This window comes from Equus quagga, chromosome 16, assembly GCF_021613505.1.
Source record: "Equus quagga isolate Etosha38 chromosome 16, UCLA_HA_Equagga_1.0, whole genome shotgun sequence".
Classification (NCBI taxonomy): domain Eukaryota; kingdom Metazoa; phylum Chordata; class Mammalia; order Perissodactyla; family Equidae; genus Equus; species Equus quagga.
The window spans coordinates 70531464-70554835 of record NC_060282.1 but is presented as its reverse complement, the minus strand read 5'-3'; the positions used below and the strand labels follow the sequence as shown (position 1 = coordinate 70554835).

Here is a 23372-nt window from a genome sequence, read left to right as displayed (position 1 = left end):
TGTCCCTGTGAGGTTGGGGTGCACCACCCGCTCCTCATGTGGATGTGTTCGAAACTCAGAAGCTCTCCAAACTCCATTAGTTAGGGGTTTCTGTGGAGCCTCCATTTCATCGACATGATTGGTTAAATCATTGGCTTCTGGTGATCTCCAGCCAATTGCACTTCTCTGAGGTCAGGGGATGGGGCTGAAAGTACCTTTTGCCTATTTTGGTGTTGGATACTATTATTGAAAAATCTTTGCCACCTATCTACAGTAACAGAGCAGTGGCAAGATTTCTTAGTAATAATCATTATCAAAATAGGATAAAAGGCACTTCCATATGTTAATATAGGAGGGTGAAATTGGGTACAACTTTTTTGAAGTTTATAATTGCAAAAAATTGGAAACAAATTCAATGCCCAACAACATGGGATTGTTTAGGGAAACAGTTCATATAATGAAATATTATGCTTTTAAAATTAGTACTAGAAGTGTATTGTTTTGTAAACAACAACAAGATCATATGGTATGATGATCTTTAACTTATGTTTTCAAGTTAACAACAAAAAAGTACATAGAAAAAAAGACTAAAAGCATCTTTAAAGCAAAATGTTAAAAGTAGTTTCATCTGGCTAGGAAGATTTATCTGCATTTCTTCCAATGCATGTATTATCTTTAAAAAAACTTTATTGAAATTTCTTCCTGATTATAAAACTAACACATGGGCATAAAGTAAATCCATAAAATAGGATTGATGTATTAGTGTAAGCTATATAAATTGTTTTAAAAAAAAAGAAAGACCTCTTTTATGTTTTAAAGCCATCTGGAGCTTGGCCCCTGCCTACCTGCATCTCACCTTTTGCAGTCCCAGCTCCCTCTTCATGCTCTGGTGGGAAGGAACTGCCTCAGGTCCCTGGAACACACACTCTCCTGGTCCCTGCCTTTGCTCATGCTGTGCATTCGCCTTCAGTTGTCTTTCTCATTGGCTTCTTTCTCCTCATCCCTTGAAATCTACTGTCAGCATCATCTCCCAGAAGCCTTTCCCGAGCTCCTAGTGCTTCTCCTTTCCCGTTCCCAATGCTCTCTACACCCATCTCCACTGAGGCACGTACTACATTATATTATCCCTTTTCGTTTTTCTCTCTCAATAGACTGAGCGTGACTTTTGAGGTCAGGACATTATTGGTTAGCACAGTGCCTGAAACGTAGCAGGAGGAGCTTCCCTAAGTGTGTGTGTGTGTGTGTTTGTGCATGCACGCGTGTAACTGAAAAATAGAATAGAAATAAAGGTGTGGTGGGCTCAAACAGCCTGAAGTGTTGAAAGAAGTGTTAATCTCTGCATGCCTGGGGAATGAGATCTTCACGGAGACTTTAGTAGATGAGGATAGAGAGGTGAGGAGAGCCACATCATTAAGGGCTTCATTTGTCATCCTAAGGAGTTTGGATTTTATAGTGTAAGTGATGGGGAACCAGTAAAGACTTTTAAGTAAGAGAATGGCTAGCTTCTAGCATTTCCCAAAGTGTTAGATGTTATTAATGTTATGTAAAAAGCTCGGATATAAAATAAATTTGGGAAATCCTGGATTAAAGCAAGTTGAATAGATTTCTGTTCTTCTGGACTTTTCAGAGTTTTTACTATGCTAATGTGTATTTTTAATCTTCCAAAAGGGGCATATGTGCTATAATTTGCATAATTTCCAAGATTTATTTATCACGGAACCCTTTTATTTAGGACCATGTTATAGAACACATTTTGAGAAATGGACGCTGGGGAGGCTAACAGCAGTGAGAACTTTTCGTGATTGTTACTGTAGCCTAGGGGAGAAACATCAAGGGCTTGCATCAGAAAGTTAACGGCGGAGAGGGGGGCAAGAGCAAGGGAATTAAGTTGTGTCTCTCAGAGTACATTCTCCAAAAGTGGTGATTTACCAATAATTGTAAAAGATGACATCATGATTTGAGAATTGTTAATATATGATCCAAAGGCATTAGAACAAGCAGTGCAAAATATTGTTTGAAACATCTCTGAGACCAATGGTGGTCAAAAGAAGGTGCTTCTTTGGTGTGTTTACAACCCCACCAACTGATAACACAGCCCAGGCTCACTGGACATGGTAACTACTTGTTTGTGGGTTAGTCAAAGATGGTTGCCAGGAGTCTTGGTTGGGCAACTGAGCAGATAGACGGTGGTATCATGATAAGATAAGCAAGATAGGAGACAGTGCTAATTTGGGAAAGAAGATGCTCTGTCACTTCTTGACGTGTTAATGAGTTAGAGTTGTCTGTAGGACATCCTTGTGGAGAGGAGAGCGCCAGTAGGCCACTGGACATGAGTTTGTACCTCAGATGTTTTGGACTGATCCACCCTTAATTTTACCTGCTGTGTCTCAATTGCTGCATATGTTAGGGTTTCGTGTCCTTTTATGAGATCATAAAATACTAAATTGCAGGGTGAAGACACTGCACATTCCTAATCTTATCCCCTATTGCACTTCCTCACATCAGTTACCCTTGTTCCTCCACAGCTTCCTCACCACATACAAAGTACACTGAAATCACTTTTGTGTATTTTTAAATTTCTGATTTTAGGAATTTGCTTCTACAAGTATAGGGAGGATGCTTGATTGACAGTGTTTCTCTTTGCTTTGTTACTACACCAGGTGAAATCACTGAGTTAATAATGCTATCACATGTTTCTGTTTCAATTATTTTAAGTATAATAACAATGTTCCTTCATTTTATTTATAGCTCCAAAAGGAATTCTTCATTTGTCTCCTGATGTTTATCAAGAGATGGAAGCCAGCCGCCACAAAGTAATCTCTGGCACTACTCTAGGCTATTTGTCACCCAAAGATATGAACCAACCCTCAAGCTCTTTCTTCAGTATATCGCCCACATCGAATAGTTCAGCTACACTTGCCAGGGAACTCCTTATGAATGGAACATCTCCAGCTGAAGCCGTAGGTTTAAAAGGGAGTTCTCCTACTCCCCCTTGTTCTCCAGTACAACCTTCAAAACAACTGGAATATTTAGCAAGGATTCAAGGCTTTCAGGTATGAATTAAAAGCAAAAACAAAAACAAGAAAACAAAAAGATTCATTAGCCCCAAATCCTTCATCTCTATCCATCAGAAAGCTCATTCTTGCCTGCTAGTGTGACCTGTATGCCACTTACATTGTAAATTATTAGAAACACAGAGGACAGAAAGAAGAAAGTCGTATGCACATGCCGCATTTTCTTTGATTTTCATTCTATCCAGTAATTTTTTTGCTGCCTGGCTCTCCTCCGTTTTCCTTCTTCTTCCTCTTCCTTTTTTTTTTTTTTTTTTTAGGCATTTTTCATTCTCTGTTCTGTCTTCTGGTTGGTCTTGCTTGGGTGCACCCATCTCCTCACTCTGTCTTCCATAAACAGAAAGTCTGCCTTCATACATTTGGTATTAGTATTTGGCACTAAGTTCTCCCTCATTTTATAGTAAGGTTGAGTTTTCAATAATGATTTTACTTTCACAGCAGTTTTGAACTTGGCATTCTATTGCTAGTAATGATTAGGTGTACCGTTCAGGTACCACATCCTAGAAAATCAGTTATCTTAGGAGTTCATTAAACGAGTTATTAGAACAATAATGAAATGCTCTCTAGTTGTTTGAGGCATAAAAACATTTGTTTTACTGGATCATGTTTTGAACCATCTAGGGAAGTAACTGCCTCAGATGGTACCAATAATTCCATTTCACTGTGCAGTCTAAAACTAGCTTACAGCCCATTTAACTTGTGTATATGAATTTGGGGATGGAAACTTTTTTTTTCCTATTTATTCTTTGTTCCCTTTTGAAAAAACAAAGCCCAACAATCCTTTATGGATAGAGCTTTTAAAAGAATTGTTAACTCAAGGAAGAGGAAATACCTGTGTTTCGATTTCTTAGTTGCCTTGAAATTCATGTACTGAACTGTAACTGCTGACTCGCCTGGATGGACAGCAGCGTGCTTGTGCGTAGACAGAGTGGATTGCTCCCTCCAATTTCACTGTTTTCATCCCCTTTTCCATCTTAGTCTTATTCCTTAAGACCAAAAACTGTAATTTCCTTTAGAAATATTCTAGAAGATCTATATTGTGTAGAATGATCATGTATTCCTAAAAATTTTACAAGTTTAGATATAAAATAAGAAAGATCATGTGTATGGGGAGGTATCCTGCATGTTTTTTGTTGTCCTTCACAGAAACCTGATTCTTTCAAATCTATTGCCAGGTAGTTGTTAGTGTTTTTAATTAGACTATTAATATGAAATTAAAGAAGCTGTTACCAGTTATTGGCTCTGTCATCTGAAATTTTAAATGCTTAATTTAAAGGTAAAATTTTAGAATTTGTTTTTGTTGTTCACCTGAAGAATGACAATAAATCACTGTTTCAAATAAAAAGACCTGGATTCATATAGTTAAAGTACTGAGGACAAAGCTAAGTAATTTTTAGTTCCATCCATAATCTGCATAGGATGATCTAGAAATAAACTGTGGTGAAAAGAAATTCACTGCTTATTTTACAAATCTAGTCATTTAGAAATGTCTGAAAGTAACACTGCATTTTTATAGAAACAAAGCACAAATTACTTTCAAACTCTGAATTGATTTTTTGCCTGGAGATGTCATGGTAGATGTAATTTTGCTGCCAGAAGAACTACTTACATTTTCGAATTTGTATTTATTTGTTAATTCTTGGCAATGAAAACAATTATAATTTTGAAATATCTTTACTTTAGTCAAAATGTAGAGTCTGTTTCCCCTATTATTGGGCTGACTGCTCAGACCTTTTTTTTAAAGCTTATGCTGAGATAATATACTCTTATTTATGGACAAGTTAAACACTTCCAAATTTGTGTACTGTGATTTTTACATACTAATGGATATAAACAGATGGTTTGAGAACGTTGCTGTGCTTCTTTGGTCAAATGTGCTTGGTGTTGTTAATGTGGAGTGTGGTGTCACTGGTGGATCGTAACCTGCAGCCAAGCAATGCACAGATCTCTGTGGGAAACGGCTTAGCGTCCTGTCAGGCATGGAGCACATCTTCCTACTGTCACAGTAGAAGGTTATTTGTGATTAAGAGTTTTAAAGCCTATTTCTTTATAGGTAACTCTCTCAGGTATATTTACCTGGTAGAAAAACATGCAGATTGTTTTTATTTCTTAAATGTTTCAATTGGACTATAGTTTAGAAATTATAGGGCCAGCTTATTATGGACTACATGCTATTCTGTTATTTTGATTTCTGGAATTTAAAAACAATAAATTCTTTTTCTGTCTTTCTAGGTTAGTATTTTTTTTTAATTTTGTTGTTGTACACTGACTAGATATTACTGCTTATTGAATATTGTATAAACCTGTCTCTGGCCTTTCTTGCCCATTGAAATCTGATTTAAGCCTACCAGAGCCATTGTATGTGACAGCTATATTGTATTACAAAGTAAAAATATATTAGTATACTGAAAACTAAGTTGTTTTAACTTTTAAATTTTTTTCCCTACCCAATCTTTAATTGAAATTTATAAATTCCAAAAAAGCTTATTTGCTCACCAGAATGTTGGTATTAAGCTCACATCTATTTGCTTAAATCTACAAAATAATTAAAATTATTATACAATTAAAGTTATTATTAACAAAGCTGGCTTCACAGAGCAGAATGTGACCGAACACTTGCACATTCTCAGTAATTCTTGCTTGGACTCACCAGAAGTTTTTATCACATTTTAGATGCAAGCTTTTGGCTCTCTATCATAGATATTTATTTGTTTCTTTGAAGTTTATTGAGTGTATTTTAATTAACCTCTTTTAAAATCTGAATGTTCTTATTGATTGTTTGATTATTTTTTAGAAAAAAAAGTTTTATGTGACTGGTTCTGTGCAGCCCCAGCTTTGTCCAGCTCAGTCAGGATGCTCCTGTAACTGTGCATTTCATAAAAACTCATTTGCAATTATAGTCATGCCATAGTATTACAAGTTTCCTTGTTGTGCATACTTGATACTCTTTAATTATAATGCCAAAATGTTTCAAAATCATGCAGCTTTTTAAAGAAAATTATTAGAGAAGAGACATTCTTGAAATGCTGTGGGTTTGAGCTAAGATAGAAGACTTTGTTTTGTTGTGCTATAGTTTACATTATTCTAAGTTTTTACGTCTTTAATATGCTTTTCCATACTAATTATATTAGACGTCTCTTTGTATAAATGTAAGCAGTTCCTTTGTTTAAATGAGTCATTAGAAAAATGGTTAGATTCGAAATGACAATGAATTATTTTAGTAAATTATCCTTTCTAGATGGATTTAATTTCCATTTGCTAGTCTGTTCCCTTCCTTGTGATCTTCATCCATTGAACAGTGTTATTTTTGAAACCTTCAGAGTAAAATATGATAAACTACATTTGTTTTTCTCACATAAAGAATGTAAAGAAGCAGTTAGGTGGTGTTTCAGTTAAATCATAATTAGCTTAGTTTACAAAGTCAAGGAGTGTTTTGTAGAGGGACTTTTCTAGCTGGTGCCATTTCCAGCGAGATGAGATTGTCAGTAGAAGGCTTTGAAATAGCTATTTAAATTAAAAACTTTCTTTTCAAATACAATTCAAACAATACATTTCAACTAATATGTCTCCTTTTTTGAAGTTTAATATGATTATGGCAGGTTTCTTTTGTAGTTAACAGGCTTCTTTTAAATATTTATTTTTAACATATATTATGCATAACATATTTTAACAATATGACCTTAGTACACAGATTATATTGAGACGGGGCATGGGGGGGCCTGGCCAATCTGAGAATCAACCTTTCTCCTGTCTCTTTTTTCTTATCTTCCCTATACCTCACTTTTTGTAATCCCTATATCGATCATCACAGTAGCTATTTGCAGCTTTTTTTCTTTCTTTTAAAGAATGAGTAATCCATGCTTTTCAAAGACCTCTATAGTCATGTGCCGCATAATAACTTTTCGGTCAACTATAGACTACATCTACCATGGCGGTGCCATAGGATTAGTACCACACAGCCTAGGTGTGTAGTAGGCTGTACCATCTAGGTTTGTGTAAGTGCACTCTGAGGGTTTGCGCAGCAGTAAAGTCTTCTAATGACGCATTTCTTAGAATGTGTCCCTGTTGTTAAGCGACACATGACTGTATAAGTAAAACTGTACATTTCTAATAGGAAAATATGGAGAAAGAAATCATACATATACTCCCCTACTTAGAAATGTTTTCCCCCCCATTTTTAAAAATTAACATTAATGGTTTATTAACAAATTATCATCTTCAAGTATGTTTATACAAGAATGTCAAGATGATTTAATATCATAAGCTATAATATCAGTCAGTCAATTCAGAAAACCACAAGCCGTATCAATAGATGATAGAAAAGCTAGTGGTGAGTAGTATTTCCCTCATTTTTAATTTGTCCTTGAAACATACTTACCATGTCACGTCTGAGCCCAAATTTTCATTTTGCTGTTACACAAATGGTTGTATAAAGTAATGAGAAATTACTCAGAGTACAATGAGCAAAACACATTTGTGAGTTTGACGTGGGGTCAACAGATTCTGCTCTGATACACAGTCGCTCCTTAAAACTCCCTCTTGGATTTGGTCTCTACAACTTTCTGAAGACCTTGGCGGGATTGGGTTAGTATTTGAACTCTCCTGAAGGCTTGGTCTTCCTATGGTGACCCTAAAACTCAGGTTTGTTCTTCAGATGGGCAGCCCAAGTTCATGGAAACTGACTTACTGTCTGTGATATCTTTAGACCTTGTTAGACTTGGCCAAACTCCCGAGGGTATGCGAACTACATATCATGTAACTGTCCTTCCATAAAAACCAGTGGAATTACAGATCAACTCATTTTGCTGAAATTTCCAACTCTGTAGAGAAAAATACTACATTCGAAGAAGGAAACCCTGATGCATATAAAAATGTACTGTGACGTGTAATACAGGTAAGAATCAAGCAGGCCTTGGGTGAAACAGTCTGTTTTTACTGCATAAACTATTCATAACTAACTACAACCTAAATCAGTGCAGAGTGTAACTCTGGAACTCGGAGGGACAGAGACACTCATCTTGAGCCTTAATGCACCAATACATATGTAGTAAGACAGAAGATATTCCAAAGAAAAACTAATAAACAAACATGGAAAGAGCTGTTCCTAACACAGTGACTTTGATGTGGATCTGAAATGAGTCACTGTGGTGCAGAAAGAAATGGCTGTCATTATGTTTTCTCTCCGTGTAGAAATATCTGTAGCTTTTTCTCTTTGTATCAGAAGAGATTTCAACTCACCATGAGAATTCTATTTGGAATTATTTGAAAATCAATAAGTAATTAGCTCTTCGTTAATGTGAAGAAAAAGAAATTGTTTTTCATCTAAAGGTGAATTACATTTCCTTTTGTTAGAAAAGGTTGGCAGGGATGTGATTTTTATTTAGTGACGTAAATTTAATTGTAGTACCCATCAGGTGCCTTCATGTCACACTAGTATCTATAGACCTATGCTCATTCTAAGTTATGTGGAAATTATCTGTTTCCCTTCCCCCAACATTCAGCTGTGTCTATGATTTTTTTTCATGAACGACAATGGCTGAAGTTTCCTATGTATTGTTCTCTTCTTACTCAGAGCAACTTGAGAAAGAGAACAATATGCAGAATGCTCCTTGTAAAGGATTTCTGTACCCTGACTGGAGAAAACTCTAACATACCAGGGTCATACTTCATTTAGAAGATATATGGGCAAACAACGACATGAAACTGACATTTATTGACTGACTTGATATATATCTGATAGTGAAGTACACCATTATATACATTATTTTATGATGCAAACAGAAGTGCCTGGTACATTTTTGCTTTTTGCTTACAAATCTTTATTTTAAATCAAAGTATAGTCATGTGTTGCTTAATGAAGGGGGTACATTCTGAGAAATCTGTCATTAGACGATTTCATCATTGTGGGAGCATCATAGAGTGTACTTACATAAACCTAGATGGTATAGCCCCTACACAGCTAGGCTATAGGATACTAATCTTATGGGACCACTGTTGGATATGCGGTCTATCCTTGACTGAAATGTGGTTATGTGGCCCATGATTGCGTAGTGTTTGAAGCTGGATCCCTGTAAGGAGAACTAGTTTGTGGTAGTGGTCCATGGTCTTCTGGGTATTGTTTTGGTTTAGACATAGATTTCATCAATACATTTATTTGTACCTTCAACTATACACACAACTGAGTCTAAGTCATTTAAGAATTCTGACTCTTTTGAGCTGGAAGGAACTTTAGATTTTATTCTAAGATAAAATTTTATTATGTAAATATACGTTTGACGGACTACATGAGTAAAATGAACTATTAGTAATGCAATTTATTTATTTTCCCATATGGAGTTATTAATGTTAAACCCTGACAGATTTTGGCTTCTGGAAGGTTCTGCCATCTTAACATGGTCACATCAAAAAGCAAGCTTAACTGTCAGAGATAAAGGATATTTGAAAAACTTTCAGAATATTTTTATCTATAGTATTGTCATTTTTTAAGTGTAAGAAAAGTCCAGAGTCAAGTCTTAAAATGGAACTTTTGAGAAAACAGGGACTGCTGTTGGAAAATGATACAAAATTCACAGCTTGAAAAACTTTTACTAAGATAAAAATAGTTGATAGTATATTAAGAATAGTTTTCATTAATTTCAGTATATATGTGAAGAATTAGATGAATATGAATTTAGTCTGGCTGTAGAATGTCATCCCGTTGAATACTGGAATTGACTTAGTTGAACAGCAGGAAATGGAACATTTGTTTATTCACTCTGGGCAAATACTTAATAAGTACCTACACATGCTAGGCAGCATGCCAACCACTGAGCAAGGAGGAGTTATGGTCAAGTTGGGGACAGACAGACAGGTAAATAAAACCAATATAACAGAAGATTGACCACTACCACAATTTAGTTCTATCTCCAGGGATCAGTGTTTGAACATTACATGGCAGTTTGATAAAAATAATTAAAGATTTGCAGCATCTTGTATGAAATAATGTATGTAATGCCTGCCCCATATAATAAGTGTCATAGTAAGTGTAATATGCTAAGTGGTCACTTGAGGTGTGGTTAGCTATGTTAAGAATCATGAATGGGAATGAACAGCTCTGACTGAGTGAATTACGGAAGAATTCATAGCAGAGGGGACATGTGAAGTAAGTGTTAAAGAGGAGATAGAATTTGAAGGTGGTTAAGAAGAAAAGGAATTGCAGGCAGAAGAAGCTAAGTACTAAGGACATAAAAGGTGTTTTAGAAAATGCTTAGAGTTCAAAGTGGAAGTAGCAGGCAGGGAGGCTGAAAAGATGTGTGTGTGTTGCTGGGAGTTTGAATTTTAGCTATTAGGCAGAGACCACTCGCATTTTTAAAAGGGTAGTAATGTTCGTTTTGTATTTTAGAAAGATAATTCTATGAGGATGAACTAGACAAAAAAAGAGATTTGTAGCAGAAAGACTAATTAGAGTGGTTTTGCACAAATCCAGGAGAGAAAAAATGAAGATTGAATTCAGGCAGAGCTAGTGGGCATAGAGGAGTGGGGCGAAGGTAGAGTTGAGAGAAGTAAATGATGTCCTGTCCTGAGTGTGAGGGTGCTTTCGCTGGTCTGGTCAGGGTGGAAGCTAGATTTAAACGTATAGAAGAGTAAATAGAGACTATTTGAGGATAAATAGACTATTCTTTCAAGAATTTAAGAGTGGAGTAAAGAAGGAAGGTAACACGAATATGACATGTTTTAGCAAGTTTTTATTTTTAGTATGGACGAGATGGGTAAACATAGAGCAAGTGGAGTTCCATTTTGAACATGTGGAATATGACTTGCCTGTGGGACTTTCAAATGGAGTTGTCCAGTAGGCAGTTGTAAATGGGTCTGGTGGTCAGCAAAAGACGATAGGACACACAGATTGGAGAGTCATCAGTGTATAGATGTAATGGAAGCTGTAGAAATATTAAGATTGACCAGGGGAAATGGGCAAAGGCCTAGGAGATATTCCTGACCAGTACAAACAAGCTGAGGGATTCATTAATTCAGCTGAAATATATTGAGCACCTGCCACTGGCCAGATACACTTCTTGGCACTGAGAATATAGCATATATGACAGTCAAGGTGTCTCCCCTCATGGAGCTAACATTAGAATGGGAGTGTGGGGGGTGGGATGTGGAGTGGAAGGGGCAGGTGGAAGGGCAGGCAATCACATCTGGACACATCTGATAAATTCAAATTGTGTTAATATCCTAAGATTACAATTGCTTGGAAATTAATTGTGAGATTAATTATGATTATTCATCAGAAGTATGAGCAATGACTTAGTGTCTCCAACTGTTGTGTCAGATAACTACACTGTTAAAATGTTTTAGTCAACCTTACTGTGATATAATTTACATACAATAAAACACACCCATTTTAGTTATACAGTTTGGTGAGTTTTGAAAAATGCGTACAACCATGTAACCACCACCACAGTCAAGATGGGAATATTTCCATTACTGTAAAAAATTCCCTGGTGCCTCTTTGCAGCCTGTTTTCCTCACCTCCCCATAGTTCTAGGCAACTAGGATATCCTTTTTGTCACAAAAGATTAGTTTTGCCTTTTCAGGAATTTCATAAAAATGGAATCACACAGCATGCACAGTTTCGTGTCTGGCTTCTTTCACTCACTGTAATGTTTTTGAGATTCGTCCATGTTGTGTGTATCAGTAGTTTTTTCCTTTTTATTGCCAAGTAGTAGTCCATTGTATAGATGTATACCACAAATTGTTTATCAGTTTACCTGTTGATGAACATTTGAGTTGTTTTCAGTTTGGGGCTATTATGAATAAAGCTGTTTATGAACATTCACGTACAAGATTTTGTGCAGACATGTTTCCAATTCTCTTGGAAAAACACCTCAGAGTGGAATTACTGGGTCACATGGTAAGTGTATGTACAAATTTATAAGAAACTGTCAGATTGTTTTCAATGTATTGTATCATATTACATTCCTACCAGTAATATATGAGGGTTCCATACATTGATACGATCAGTCTCATTCTCTGAAGGATGCAGTGACTCATTGATATTTTCATTTGTATTTTACTGATGATCAACTATATGACTTCTTTTCATGTGCTTATTGGCCAATTATATATCTTTGTGAAATGCCTACATTTTTTGCCCTGTTTCCGTTTGGGATTTTTTTCCTTATTTGAGTTATAAGGGTTCTTTATGTAGTCTGGGTACAAATCCTTTGTATTCCAAATGTTATCGCCCTGCCTGTGACTTGTCTTTTCATTATCTTAAAGGCACCTGTGGAAAAGTTGAAAATAAGTTTTCAATTTTCATGAAGTTCAATTTTCCATTTTTTCTGTAGGATTTGTGCCTTTTTGGTCCTAAGAAAACCCCAAGGTTGCACAGATTTTCACTTATTTTTTTTCTAGACTTTTTATGGTTTCTACTTTTATGTTTAATGCTAAGATCCACTTAAGGTTAATTTTTGTGTGAGGTAGGGGTGAGGATTGAAGGTCATTTTTCCTGTAGTGTAGCCAGCTGTTTCTGCACCGTGTGTGTAAATTGTTGTTCTACTCTAGCTGCTGTGAAGATATTCTGTTTATCTTTGGTTTCACCAATTTGTCTATGCTATGTCTAGGATTGTAGTTAATCCTGCTCGGGATTCATTTAGCTTCTGAGAATGATAAGTTAATATTTTTCACCAGTTTTGAAAAGTTTTTGGCCACTTTTTTTCAAAAAAATTTTCTACCCGTTTCTCTTCAGGCCAGTAAAGCTTTAGCTTTCTCTCACTTGAGCTGTGTGCACTTCAGGGAGTGCACCCAATTGAAAAAGTAGAGGACTTTCAGATCTTAACAGATTCCTCGCTGGTTTCTGCATACTTTTACATCAGACCCTCCGGAGTCTTCCCTGTACGTGTAAAGCGTAGTAGGCAGCCAGGAATCTGGGTAGAGTTTCTGTTCAGATTTAGTACTCCACTTCTGCAGCTACCTCACTTCTAGGATTTCTTCCCTCAGTGTTCAACTCATCTGCCACCCCTAAACTCTTTCCTCTGCCACCTCCAGCTGGTACGGCTGCAGTTTTCCACCAACAGAACTAGAGGAAGTGGAGAATGCCCTCAGGCAAAAAAAAAAAAAAAAAAAAAAAAAAGCCATGAACTCACAATTCTTACTCCATATAGTTTTAGGGTTTCAAGGAAAAACTACCCTGGTGTCTGCCTGCTTTTGATCACATTCCAGTGTCTTCAGATATTTTTCTTTTATTTCATCTATGTTATATATTGTTATCTGCAAGAGACTTTGTCCAGTGAATTTGTTCTTCCATTACCAGAAACTAGACCTAAACCAATTGTTTTTAAATACCACTGAATTGACCCATTAATTAATTAATTAATAACTGATAATCTTGACATCCTTCTTAAAAAAAATTAAAAATATGGGGAAAGCTATAAGGACACTTGTCATTGGTTAGGGCCCTCTCTCTTCTTTTGGAACTCCATTTACATGCATTTTTTATATTTTCCCAGATTGCTGGGGCTTTTTTCCAAACATTTTTTTCTCTGAACTTCAGATTGTACTATTTCTATTGATCAATAAGTTTACTAACTCTTTCCCATGTCTCCTTCATCCGGTGACTTTTTTTTTTACTTTGGATATTGTATTTTCATTTCTAGAATTTCCATATTGTTCTTCTTAAAGTTTGTTTCTCTGCTGAGATTTCCTGTCCATTCATTCATTATGGACATATTTTCTTTTATATCCTTGAGAGTAGTTATAATAGGGTTCTTTAAACACCTTTTCTGCTCATTTCAACATGAGATATATTGGATTTTGTCTTTATTGATTGCCTTTTCATGTGGTTATGAGTCACCTTTTTCTCTTTATTCTGGGTCAAGTAGTTTTGGAATGCATCCTAACTATTGTGAATGATACCTTGTAGAGACTGGATTCTGTTACACTCCTCTGCAGAGTTTTTTTATTTTTTTTATTTTAAAGATTGGCACCTTAGCTAACAACTGTTGCCAATCTTCTTTTTTTTTTTTCTGCTTTATCTCCCCAAACCCCCCGTACATGGTTGTATATTTTAGTTGCAGGTCCTTCTAGTTGTGGCATGTGGGACGCTGCCTCAATGTGGCCTGATGAGTGGTGCCATGTCCGCTCCCAGGATCCGGACCCTGGGCCGCTGCAGCGGAGTGCGCGAACTTAACCACTCCGCCACGGAGCCGGCCCCCAGCAAAGTTTTGAGTTTTGTTTTCTGAGGCAGTTAATCTGGCTGGATTCAGACTCCAAACTTTGTCTCTCATCTTGAACTGTTTCTTCTCTTGGCTTCTGGGATAGTAATCTCCAGATTCTCCATCAGCTTCTCTGTCAAATGTTGCAAAGAAGAACCTAACAGAATTGGCATTTAGGTGGTTACTGCTCCCTGTTAGAGTAGTTTTGGTGGTGATTTGTAATGAAGTGAATGATAGGGGAGAAAGTTGAGGTAGTGATAGTAATACTTTGCAAGAGTAACAACAGAAATAGTTAAAAAATAATCTGTCATAGGTGGTGTTTGCTGCCAATTTGGATTTGTAGTTTAGGCAGAAACTTACTTCTTACTTTTTGCAATCAAGTAGCAATTATTGATGTTCCTTGGTTCAAATTTCTTGGTCCCCATTGCTAGGCTTCTCGTGCGTTGGCCTATATTATAATTTTTTTCTCTCTAAAACTCTTACTTAAGAAGAAACCTTTAACTCCTCTTTCTTGTGATGCTTTGGATATTGTAATTTTCCACGCTTTTATGCCAGAAATTTTTTTTCTGCATCCTTTTCCTTTTCCATATCAGAAGTAGAAAGTACCACATTGCCATTGACTTTATTTTCTTAATTAAGAGGAAGTTGAGTCTCCACTGATTCCCTTCTCTTGTGTTTGAAGATTCTTTTAGTATAAAAATCTGTTATAGTGTAGAAAAATTTATAATATGTTCTAATAGGCTCTCAGCTTCTTTCAAGTTGCCTTTATTTTGAAGCACTAAAGGTTTTCTTTCCTATTATAAGTGACCTTTAAAAAGCAATTTTGGACTTAGAGAAAAGTAGTATGGAGTTTGCTGTTAACAATTATATAACGATAGCGTTAATCGCCAGTACCAGGAAATTGAGGATGATATAATACTATGGTCATGCACCACGTAACGACATTTCAGTCAACGACCAACTGAATATGCAGCAGTGGTCCCATAGGATTATTACCAGATAGCCTAGGAGCCCAGTAGACAACACCATCTAGGTTTGTAGTAACCTCAATGATGTTCACACAACAATGAAATCGCCTAACAATGCCTTCCTCAGAATTTATCCTTGTCATTAAGCAACTCATGACAATATTACAATCTACCGATCTTACTCAAATTTTGTCAGTTTTCCTACTAATATGCTTTTTCTGGTCCAGGATCCTGTCTAGGATCCCACATTGCATTTAGATGTCATATCTCTTCCAATCAAGTAACATTTCCTTAGTCCTTCATGATCTTGACACTTTTGAATAATATTGATTACCTATTTTCAGAATGTTCTTGACTTTGGGTTTTTCTGATATTTTCTCATGTTTCGATTGAGGTTGTGCATTTTTGGTAAGTATATCACAGAAGTGATGTACCCTTCTCAGTGCCCTATATGCTATTCTGTTTATAATATAATTGTCTTAAATATTTCCTCTACATACATTAAGGTCCACATCTGATAGTGTTATAATTTTTGCTTCAAATGATTCTCTCCTCTGTTCTCTCCATTCTGCTCTTAAGCACATTCATTGAGTTTTTTATTTTGGTTATTGTATTTTTCAGTTCTAAAATTCCTGTTTGGCTCTTCTTATATCTTCTGTGTCTTTGGTGAGACTGTATTTTTTTATTTGTTTCAAGTGTATGTGTAGTTGCTTTTTGAAGCATTTTTACAATGGTTATTTTAAAACACTTGTCAGATAAGTCTAACATCTGTGTTATCTTGGTGTTGGCATCTCATGGTTGTCTTTTGTCATTCAAGTTGAGATTGTCCTAGTTCTTGATATAGTGAATGATTTTCTGTTTTATCTGGACATTTTAGGTCTAAGAAGTCTCTAATTTAAACCTTCTGTTTTAGTAAGCCGCCTCTGACATCGTGCCAGCTAGGGTATAGGGGTGCTGCCTCGTTAGTACTGGGTCTGGGTGGAGGTTCCCTTTCTCCACTTGGCCTCTGTTGAGCCCCCTGGTGAGAGGGGGACTTGTTATAGCTGGATGGTGGTGATAGTCCTGACCCTCCACGGTACCTCTCCTGACATCACCCCAGTGAGAAGGGGTAGGTACCTACCATCACCAGATGCCTAGGAATCCAGCAGGGGTCCTGACTCCCCATTCAACCTTCTTTGTCATCACCCCAATTGGAGAATTGGGTCACCTTATTTCATTCAGGCAAGGGTGGAAGTCTAGGCTTCCTAACTGGCCTTTGTTGATGGGGATGTGGAGGTGGGAGTGGCTTTGCCGTTTATTCCATGATTGTTTGGCTGGAGTAGAGCAGTTATTGTCTAAATGTTTTTTATCTTGCTAAGTAATTCCTTTTCTGGTCCTTTGGTTAGAGAGAGCAGGCTTTCTTGAGGCTTTTTTTTTTTTTTCCTATACCCATTGGCATTTCCAGGTTGCTGGCTTCTCCGGCACCCAGTCCAAAATATTTAAGACAAAAAGAAAACCTGACAGTTCTCCACTGTGTTGTTTCTTGGGTCTTGAAATCCCTAGCTGGTTTTCCTCTTTCTCTCCACCTTTCTGAGTCCTCTTATGTTTGTTTTATGCAGGAAGAATGGGGAAAAATAAATCTATTCTATCTTGTCTGGAAGCAGAAATCAGAAGTGGTCTTTTCATCATGAATGTAATTGTATTTTAAATACAAACATAGTATGTTTCTAAAACTTATAATTCCTGAGTAGAAAGCAGCATATTCCAATATTTTTGTAAAAGAAAAAATAATTCAATGCTGCTACGAATTAGTATAGTATAATATAGTATATAGTGAAAAGATTTGTAAGATCTTGTCTTTGATACCCATTTATTAAAGTGATAGTTACTACAATAGAATTCTAATACATGAAGAGTAGCAGAGTTGTGTGACCCTCTTGGGAAAAGATTTTGCATTAGTTTAACTTCAGTGGTGTACTGAGTGCCTGGATACCTGTAATTTTCCTTTGACTTTGGAAAAAGTGTTCTGTACTAAAAAATTATTTCTTTGCAAAGCCCTGTAGATTTTAATGTGGCTTGTTTTACATATCTAAACGGATACGTGTGTGTATATCAAAACATGAGTACGTCCTACAAAATGAGAAAGCTCCTTTTCTGGTAGGTATGAAATTGACTGAAACTAAAATAACGGTGTGTGTGTGTGTGTGTGTGTGTGTGTATGTGTATAATTTACTGGCATAGTCAATGGAAATTGAAAAGCAAAGAGCAAAAATTTAGGATTTCTGTCATGGACACAGTCATCACTTAAAGTAATGCAATTATTTCCCGTAACAATACTGACAGCACATCTGTTGTTGCATTTGGTGGACAGTTTTTATCTGTGACTTATACCAGGAATAAATCTGTACGTCACTGCTGGATTTTGTACGCCAAATATAGGCGTGTAATTTTCAAAGCTTATCCCAAGCATAGAATTTCTAAAAGAAAGAAAAGATAATTATAAGTTGTCTCAGTCTGTATAATGTGATTTCACTCATTCACTTATCCCTTCAGAGGCATTAATGTGACAAGCATCTTGCATGCAGAGTGAAACAGATTTCTCATACAACTAAAACACTTGTACATGACTGAGCATGTTAAATATATGTTTACATTTTAGTTACAAAGGACTTCACTTTAGTTATGAAAAGGATTGGGGAAAAAGCTTTAGAGAAAGTCAGTGACAGACATTATCCTAATGTAATATTATTCTTAATAATTATACATCTTGTCATATCTTTTATTACATTATTATGGAATGTATTATAATAGTAATAAGAAGAATACCTAGTATTTATTTTAATGCTAACCATGGATTAGGCCTTGTTCTAAGTGCTTTTTGTGGAGAAACTAATTTTTTTTATTACTTATAAATTCATTAGTTATAAATAGCAGTAATGTAGATTTGTACTACTGACTATAGTTGACCCAAATAAAATGATTTGCATGTCATCAAGTGATCTAAAAAAGTAGTTAAGAAATGTTTAATACCAACTTAATCTACTTATTATAGCAATATTTGTCAAGGAATGTTGTTTCGTGCTTTGCCCAGAACATGCTGTTTCGTGTGTTAGTAAAGCTTAGGTCTTTTGAGCAGTTCGTGTGCAGAATCTGCCAGAATTGAGCCTGTTTTGAGTAGCCTGAGATCTGGTGCCAAACTGCCTCTCTGGAGCTCCTCACTGTCTTGCCCCCATGCAGGGCTTCTGTGCAGGAGCTGCAGTGGGATCTGTGCCCGCTGCTGCGGCGTAGACACCCCGCTCCGTGAACCCGAGTGTGCCAATCCAGCGTGCTTTCCTGACACAGCCATTGTGTCAGGCGTCGCATGTGAATGTGCAGCCTTTATCTTTCCTTCGTGCTCTAACATTCAGACGTGGATCCTTTTCACACCCTCCTCATTTTTGTCCCCCGGGGGTAACCATTAAAAACATCTGACAGAAAAGCAATTAACCAGTTCTCTGCTGAGATTAGTGAAATATTTAGTATCCTACATCAAGGAACTTCAGCCCTGCAGGAAACGGTCTGATTCACGTTTTTCAGAGGTGGGGGGTAGGGAATTTAAGTTTTCACTTGGATAGCCCCTTATATTTTCAAATGGGCATGAAAAAATTCACATACCTAGCTTTTTACATAAATTATTCTAAAGCTTATAGTATTTTTCTTTATTTCTTAAATTATGTGAATAGTTCAAGTGATTTGTGTCTCTCCCTTCGGGGAAAAAGAAATCTCTAGACTGGCAAAATCAGTATCAGAATGTACCATTATGGCATCTCATCTGGGTTTATGTGATTGCAAATCAAACTAGCAAACTTATTTTAAAATAAAAATTATTATAGATTTGCAAGTTTCAAAGGAAGCCACATTGTTTAATTTACATATATTGAAATTTCTGACCCATCTTTTAGTAGAATAATTTTTGTAAGTCCATGAGAAATAAAATGTCAATTTGTAGTAGTTGATGGTGTTATAAATCCAGAACAAGTGTTACAACATTATAAAAATCAAGATCAGTTGCTTACGTTTTAGGGTACGAAAGATAGCAAAATGATATGATTTATAAACAATAAATCTTAAACATAGAGGGTGACTTTTATAATCTAAAATTATCTTTATTCGTTTTTCTTTTAATCAAAATCAAGGTCTTATGACATTGTATATTGGAACTTTTAGGGCCACATTTGTAGAAAAACAGTGCTTTCATATAACAGAAATATTTTGCCCATCAACCCTGAAGATTTGTGCATTACAGAACATAATGAAATTTTATTACTGTAATTATTTGAGCCTAGTGTTCTAAGATTCCTGACTTCTGCTGGTGCCTTGAATCATAGGAAGCATTTTTAGATTTAGAAGGATGAATTTCAAAATGTCATTCACACAGTATGTATTTTTTTAATTCACAATTTTATGAACTCTGGTGTTTTTATGTGCAAGAAAAAAATAAGTAACTGAAGAGCGCCATATCAAACTCGTTTTTGTGAGTGATTGATCAAGCATGTAAAGTGTGACTCTTTCTTAAGGCCTTTTATCTGCATTTATTACTTTTCGTTTAATTTGAAATTGTGTCCTCAAGCAACAGTTTCCTATAGTTTTTACATGTTTTTGTCTGGTTTATTGGGCAGTCTCCATGGAGTGACTGTCTATTTCTCCAGTCACCGCTTCCCTCCGTGCTCTGTCAAATCTCCCATTCACGTTCCTTTATGATATCTTTGGCAAATCCCATACTTTTCTGGTTACCTTCAGTTTTTAAAAATCTAGTCCAGTTCAGTGTAAAACTCCAGGCTCATGTCTCCCATTACAGGCCAGTCATTTTGGCTCAAGACACTTGGAGGAATGAGCGTGTACACTGATTTCTTTTTCTCTTCCTCGCTCCAGCACCTTGGGATATTTGTAGATGGTCGGGTAGGGGCTGGACCTGCTTCTAGATGTCTCCTCCACACTCCACCTCTGTTTCATGGCCTTACTCCTCTGATGCTGGAGGGCTTGGAGGGGGATAAGGGTAGGGGAAGGCGCCCCCTTAGCCTGGTTTCATCCACAGCTGGTTTTCATGTAGATGATCTGATTTTCTTGAGACAGTGTTTAGCTTCTCCCAATTCCCTCTGTCCCTGAGGGGCAGCCATGTTTCCTTTGAGCTTTGCCAGTGGGCCATGCCCCTGACCCCCTCTGTTGGTAGGCGTCACTTTGGTTGGCCTGAGTAGCCTCTTGGTTTCTGCTGTGATTCTCTTTCATTCCCTCCAAGGGCCATGGAGATCTGGGGTGAGCATATCTTTCTTCATCCTTTTTTGTTTTCAGGTATGTGCCTCGGGCTCCTTCAACAAGTTCTTAGATATCTCCAGACTCAGGCTCTATATTTTCATATGCTTCCAAACTACTAGGGACATGCCTCGGACTCAGTCATGATTTCTTTTCAAAGGAGGCCTACAAGATCAATTCTCAGCAAGCCTACTGCCAGGGGACGAAATGTCAGTCTCCCTTTCACGTAGGTACTCCCACTGTGTCTATCAGCTATTTTCTTAGAGCTGCCCCACTCACTGGAAATACTGTATTCCTCATAAGGCTGACAGTCAAGATGGTTCCCTCCCATTCGCCTCCCCCTTCCTGGCGCCTCCATATATTCTTTGTGGCTACACCAGCTCTGCTGACTCTTACTAAGGGAGTGAGGGAAGGGAATATGGCCTGTCCCTAAGTGTTGACAGCTCCTTAGAGCTCCTTTTGTTGTTGGCTTGGGTCCTGGTGTCAATTCTGGGGCAATAGGAAAAATCCCACTGGGATTAGGTTCTTTTGTGAGTGATAGAAAGCCCAGTGACTTAAACAAAATAGGTGTTTATTCTCTCATCTAAAGATCCATAACTTAGCAGTCTAGGGGTAGTGCAATGGTTCTGTTCCATGAAGTCTTCAGGGACCCAGGTTCCCTCCAACTCACCACTCTAGCATCTCTAAGATTCAGCCCTTGTCCTCAGGGTCAGAGATGGAAATGGTGGGGTTGTGCCCCAGCCAGGTGGCCTAGTAGTGGTTAAGTTTGCACACTCCATTTTGGTGGCCTGGGGTTCATGGGTTTGGATCCCAGACACAGACCTACACACTGCTCATCAAGCCTTGCTGTGGCAGTGTCCCACATATGAAATAGAGAAAGATTAGCACAGATCTTAGCTCAGTGACAGTTTTCCTCAAGCAAAAAGAGGAAGATTGGCAACAGATGTTAGCTCAGGGACAGTCTTCCCACCAAAAAAAATGTTTTAAAAGATGGTAATGTCCACATTCCAAGCAGTAGGGTGACAGAATGGGTGAAGAAGTAGAGGAAAAGCCACACATCTGATATCTTTTTCAAAAGTTTACAGGAAGCCACCACAGAATTCTTTCATTTACCTTCTCCTCAGTTGTATGCCTAATCCTAGCTCCAAGGGAGCCTGGGAAATAACATCATTATTCTGAGCATCCCAGTGCCCAGCTAAGAATCACTATGGAAGAATTACTGGAGGACAATTAGCAGTCTCTGTCATGTTCACGGGAAGTGTTGGCATTTCCTTTGGAGCTGTGTGTGAACTTCGACCTTTACGTTTATCTTTTAGGTAGGAGTGATTTATGTACACGGACACTGAATGTCTGCAGCACGCACAGTATTTTATAGGGTGTTACAAACTCACAGTGAATTGTATACCGTTAGGAGAAAAGCTAAATCTTTCAGCAATAGTATCCAAGCCACTGATGGAAATTAAGTTTGAAGCCTATTTTTTAGATTGGAATTGTTTTGTGCTATTTCTGTCCTTTGTAATTTTCATTTCTCTAGAAGAAAGAATAGAACTGCAGTAAGCTGGCCAACATATAAGCGTGTTCACCATCAATCTGGATATTTAGGAGAGTGGCATGTCTTTTATATAGACTTTCAATTGATGTCAGAGGGTGATTATATTTTATTTTAAAAAGCATGTTTTATAATAGCACTATATCAGACATAATATTTTAACTGTACCATAAATGGCTATGAACTGTAGCTATTATAGTGTCACCATTTATTGACTTTTGCGTAAACCTGTTATGTGGTTTCATTTTCCCCCATTATATTTAGCTGATGCATAGTAAACAACACATCCACCGTCTTGAACTCGTAGACACTGAGTGACCTTTTAACTTGCTCAGGAGATATAGTATAGTGAGTTGGAACTGTGGTCAAATCTTTTTCCCCAAAGCTAACTTGGAAGAAATATTTTTACAATAAAATCTTTGAAGTACTGTGCAAATAAGCCTTTCTATATTCACTTGATTTGAACTCTAAACTGCTTTTTATAGATTCCAGGAAGTTTCTCTACCTTCAGGGAAACTGTTGGCCAGTCTTAACAACACTACTGGTTTAAAAAAGTTGAATTATTAAACCATTAGACTAGGATCCATATTGTTGTCATTTTCCGTCAGATCTATATTATACAGGACAAAATATATGTGGACCATAATCTGTAATAAAGGCATGTGGATATTATGCAGCAGTTCGAATTAAACCTCAGACAGGGAACTAATACGTGTTTTAATTTTCTTCCTCACAAATTCAACATTTCGACCTAAGCTTTTACCCTACATCTATACATGGTTTAACAAATTGAACAACTTAGATCTAATAAAACCAATTTTGCCTATAGTGTAATTGGAGGAATCACATTCTATACGCATATTTTCATTAATTTATTATAAAAGCAATGCTATTTTTACTTTATTAGCTTATAATTAAACACTGCTTGAGAGAACTTTTTTGAAAGTAGATAAATGGAAGGATGGAAATTTTCCCTGTGAAAAGATGGACTCGCTCATCTCCCTATCCCCGTATACCCACCTCTGATATGGAGTGTCTCACATGAGGTTTCAGTAATGATGGGTTGTATTTAAAAGAAAAATAATATAGTGACTTTATTTTGGTCTGCACATTACAAATCATTTCAGTTTAATTCAATTTGATTATAATGTCAAAATTTCAAGCATAACATGATGTAGTGACACCTATATTTAACAGTGTTTTTATAGGGACTATAATGTAGAAATAGAAGAGTGTCACTACCGATTAAGTGGCAATCACACACACACATAAAGTCAAAGACGAGAGAAAATTCAAGTTGATAAAGTGCTTTAGAATCAAGTCTGCTTTGACTTAGCTTACC

At 36.8% G+C, this 23372-nt stretch overlaps 1 protein-coding gene across 17 annotated transcripts in view; it reads left to right on the top strand.

Annotated features, from left to right (window-relative positions):
• STAU2 (staufen double-stranded RNA binding protein 2) overlaps positions 1-23372 on the top strand; it is a 298260-nt gene that overhangs the window by 164829 nt on the left and 110059 nt on the right. For 16 of the 17 annotated variants that reach the window (XM_046642545.1, XM_046642540.1, XM_046642546.1 and 13 more), the window contains one exon: positions 2728-3032. In XM_046642545.1, the coding sequence (XP_046498501.1) occupies positions 2728-3032 (305 nt within the window). Of the gene's footprint in view, positions 1-2727; positions 3033-7755; positions 7923-23372 lie in introns of those variants that run through there. The other variant, XM_046642552.1, reaches the window with a different exon arrangement.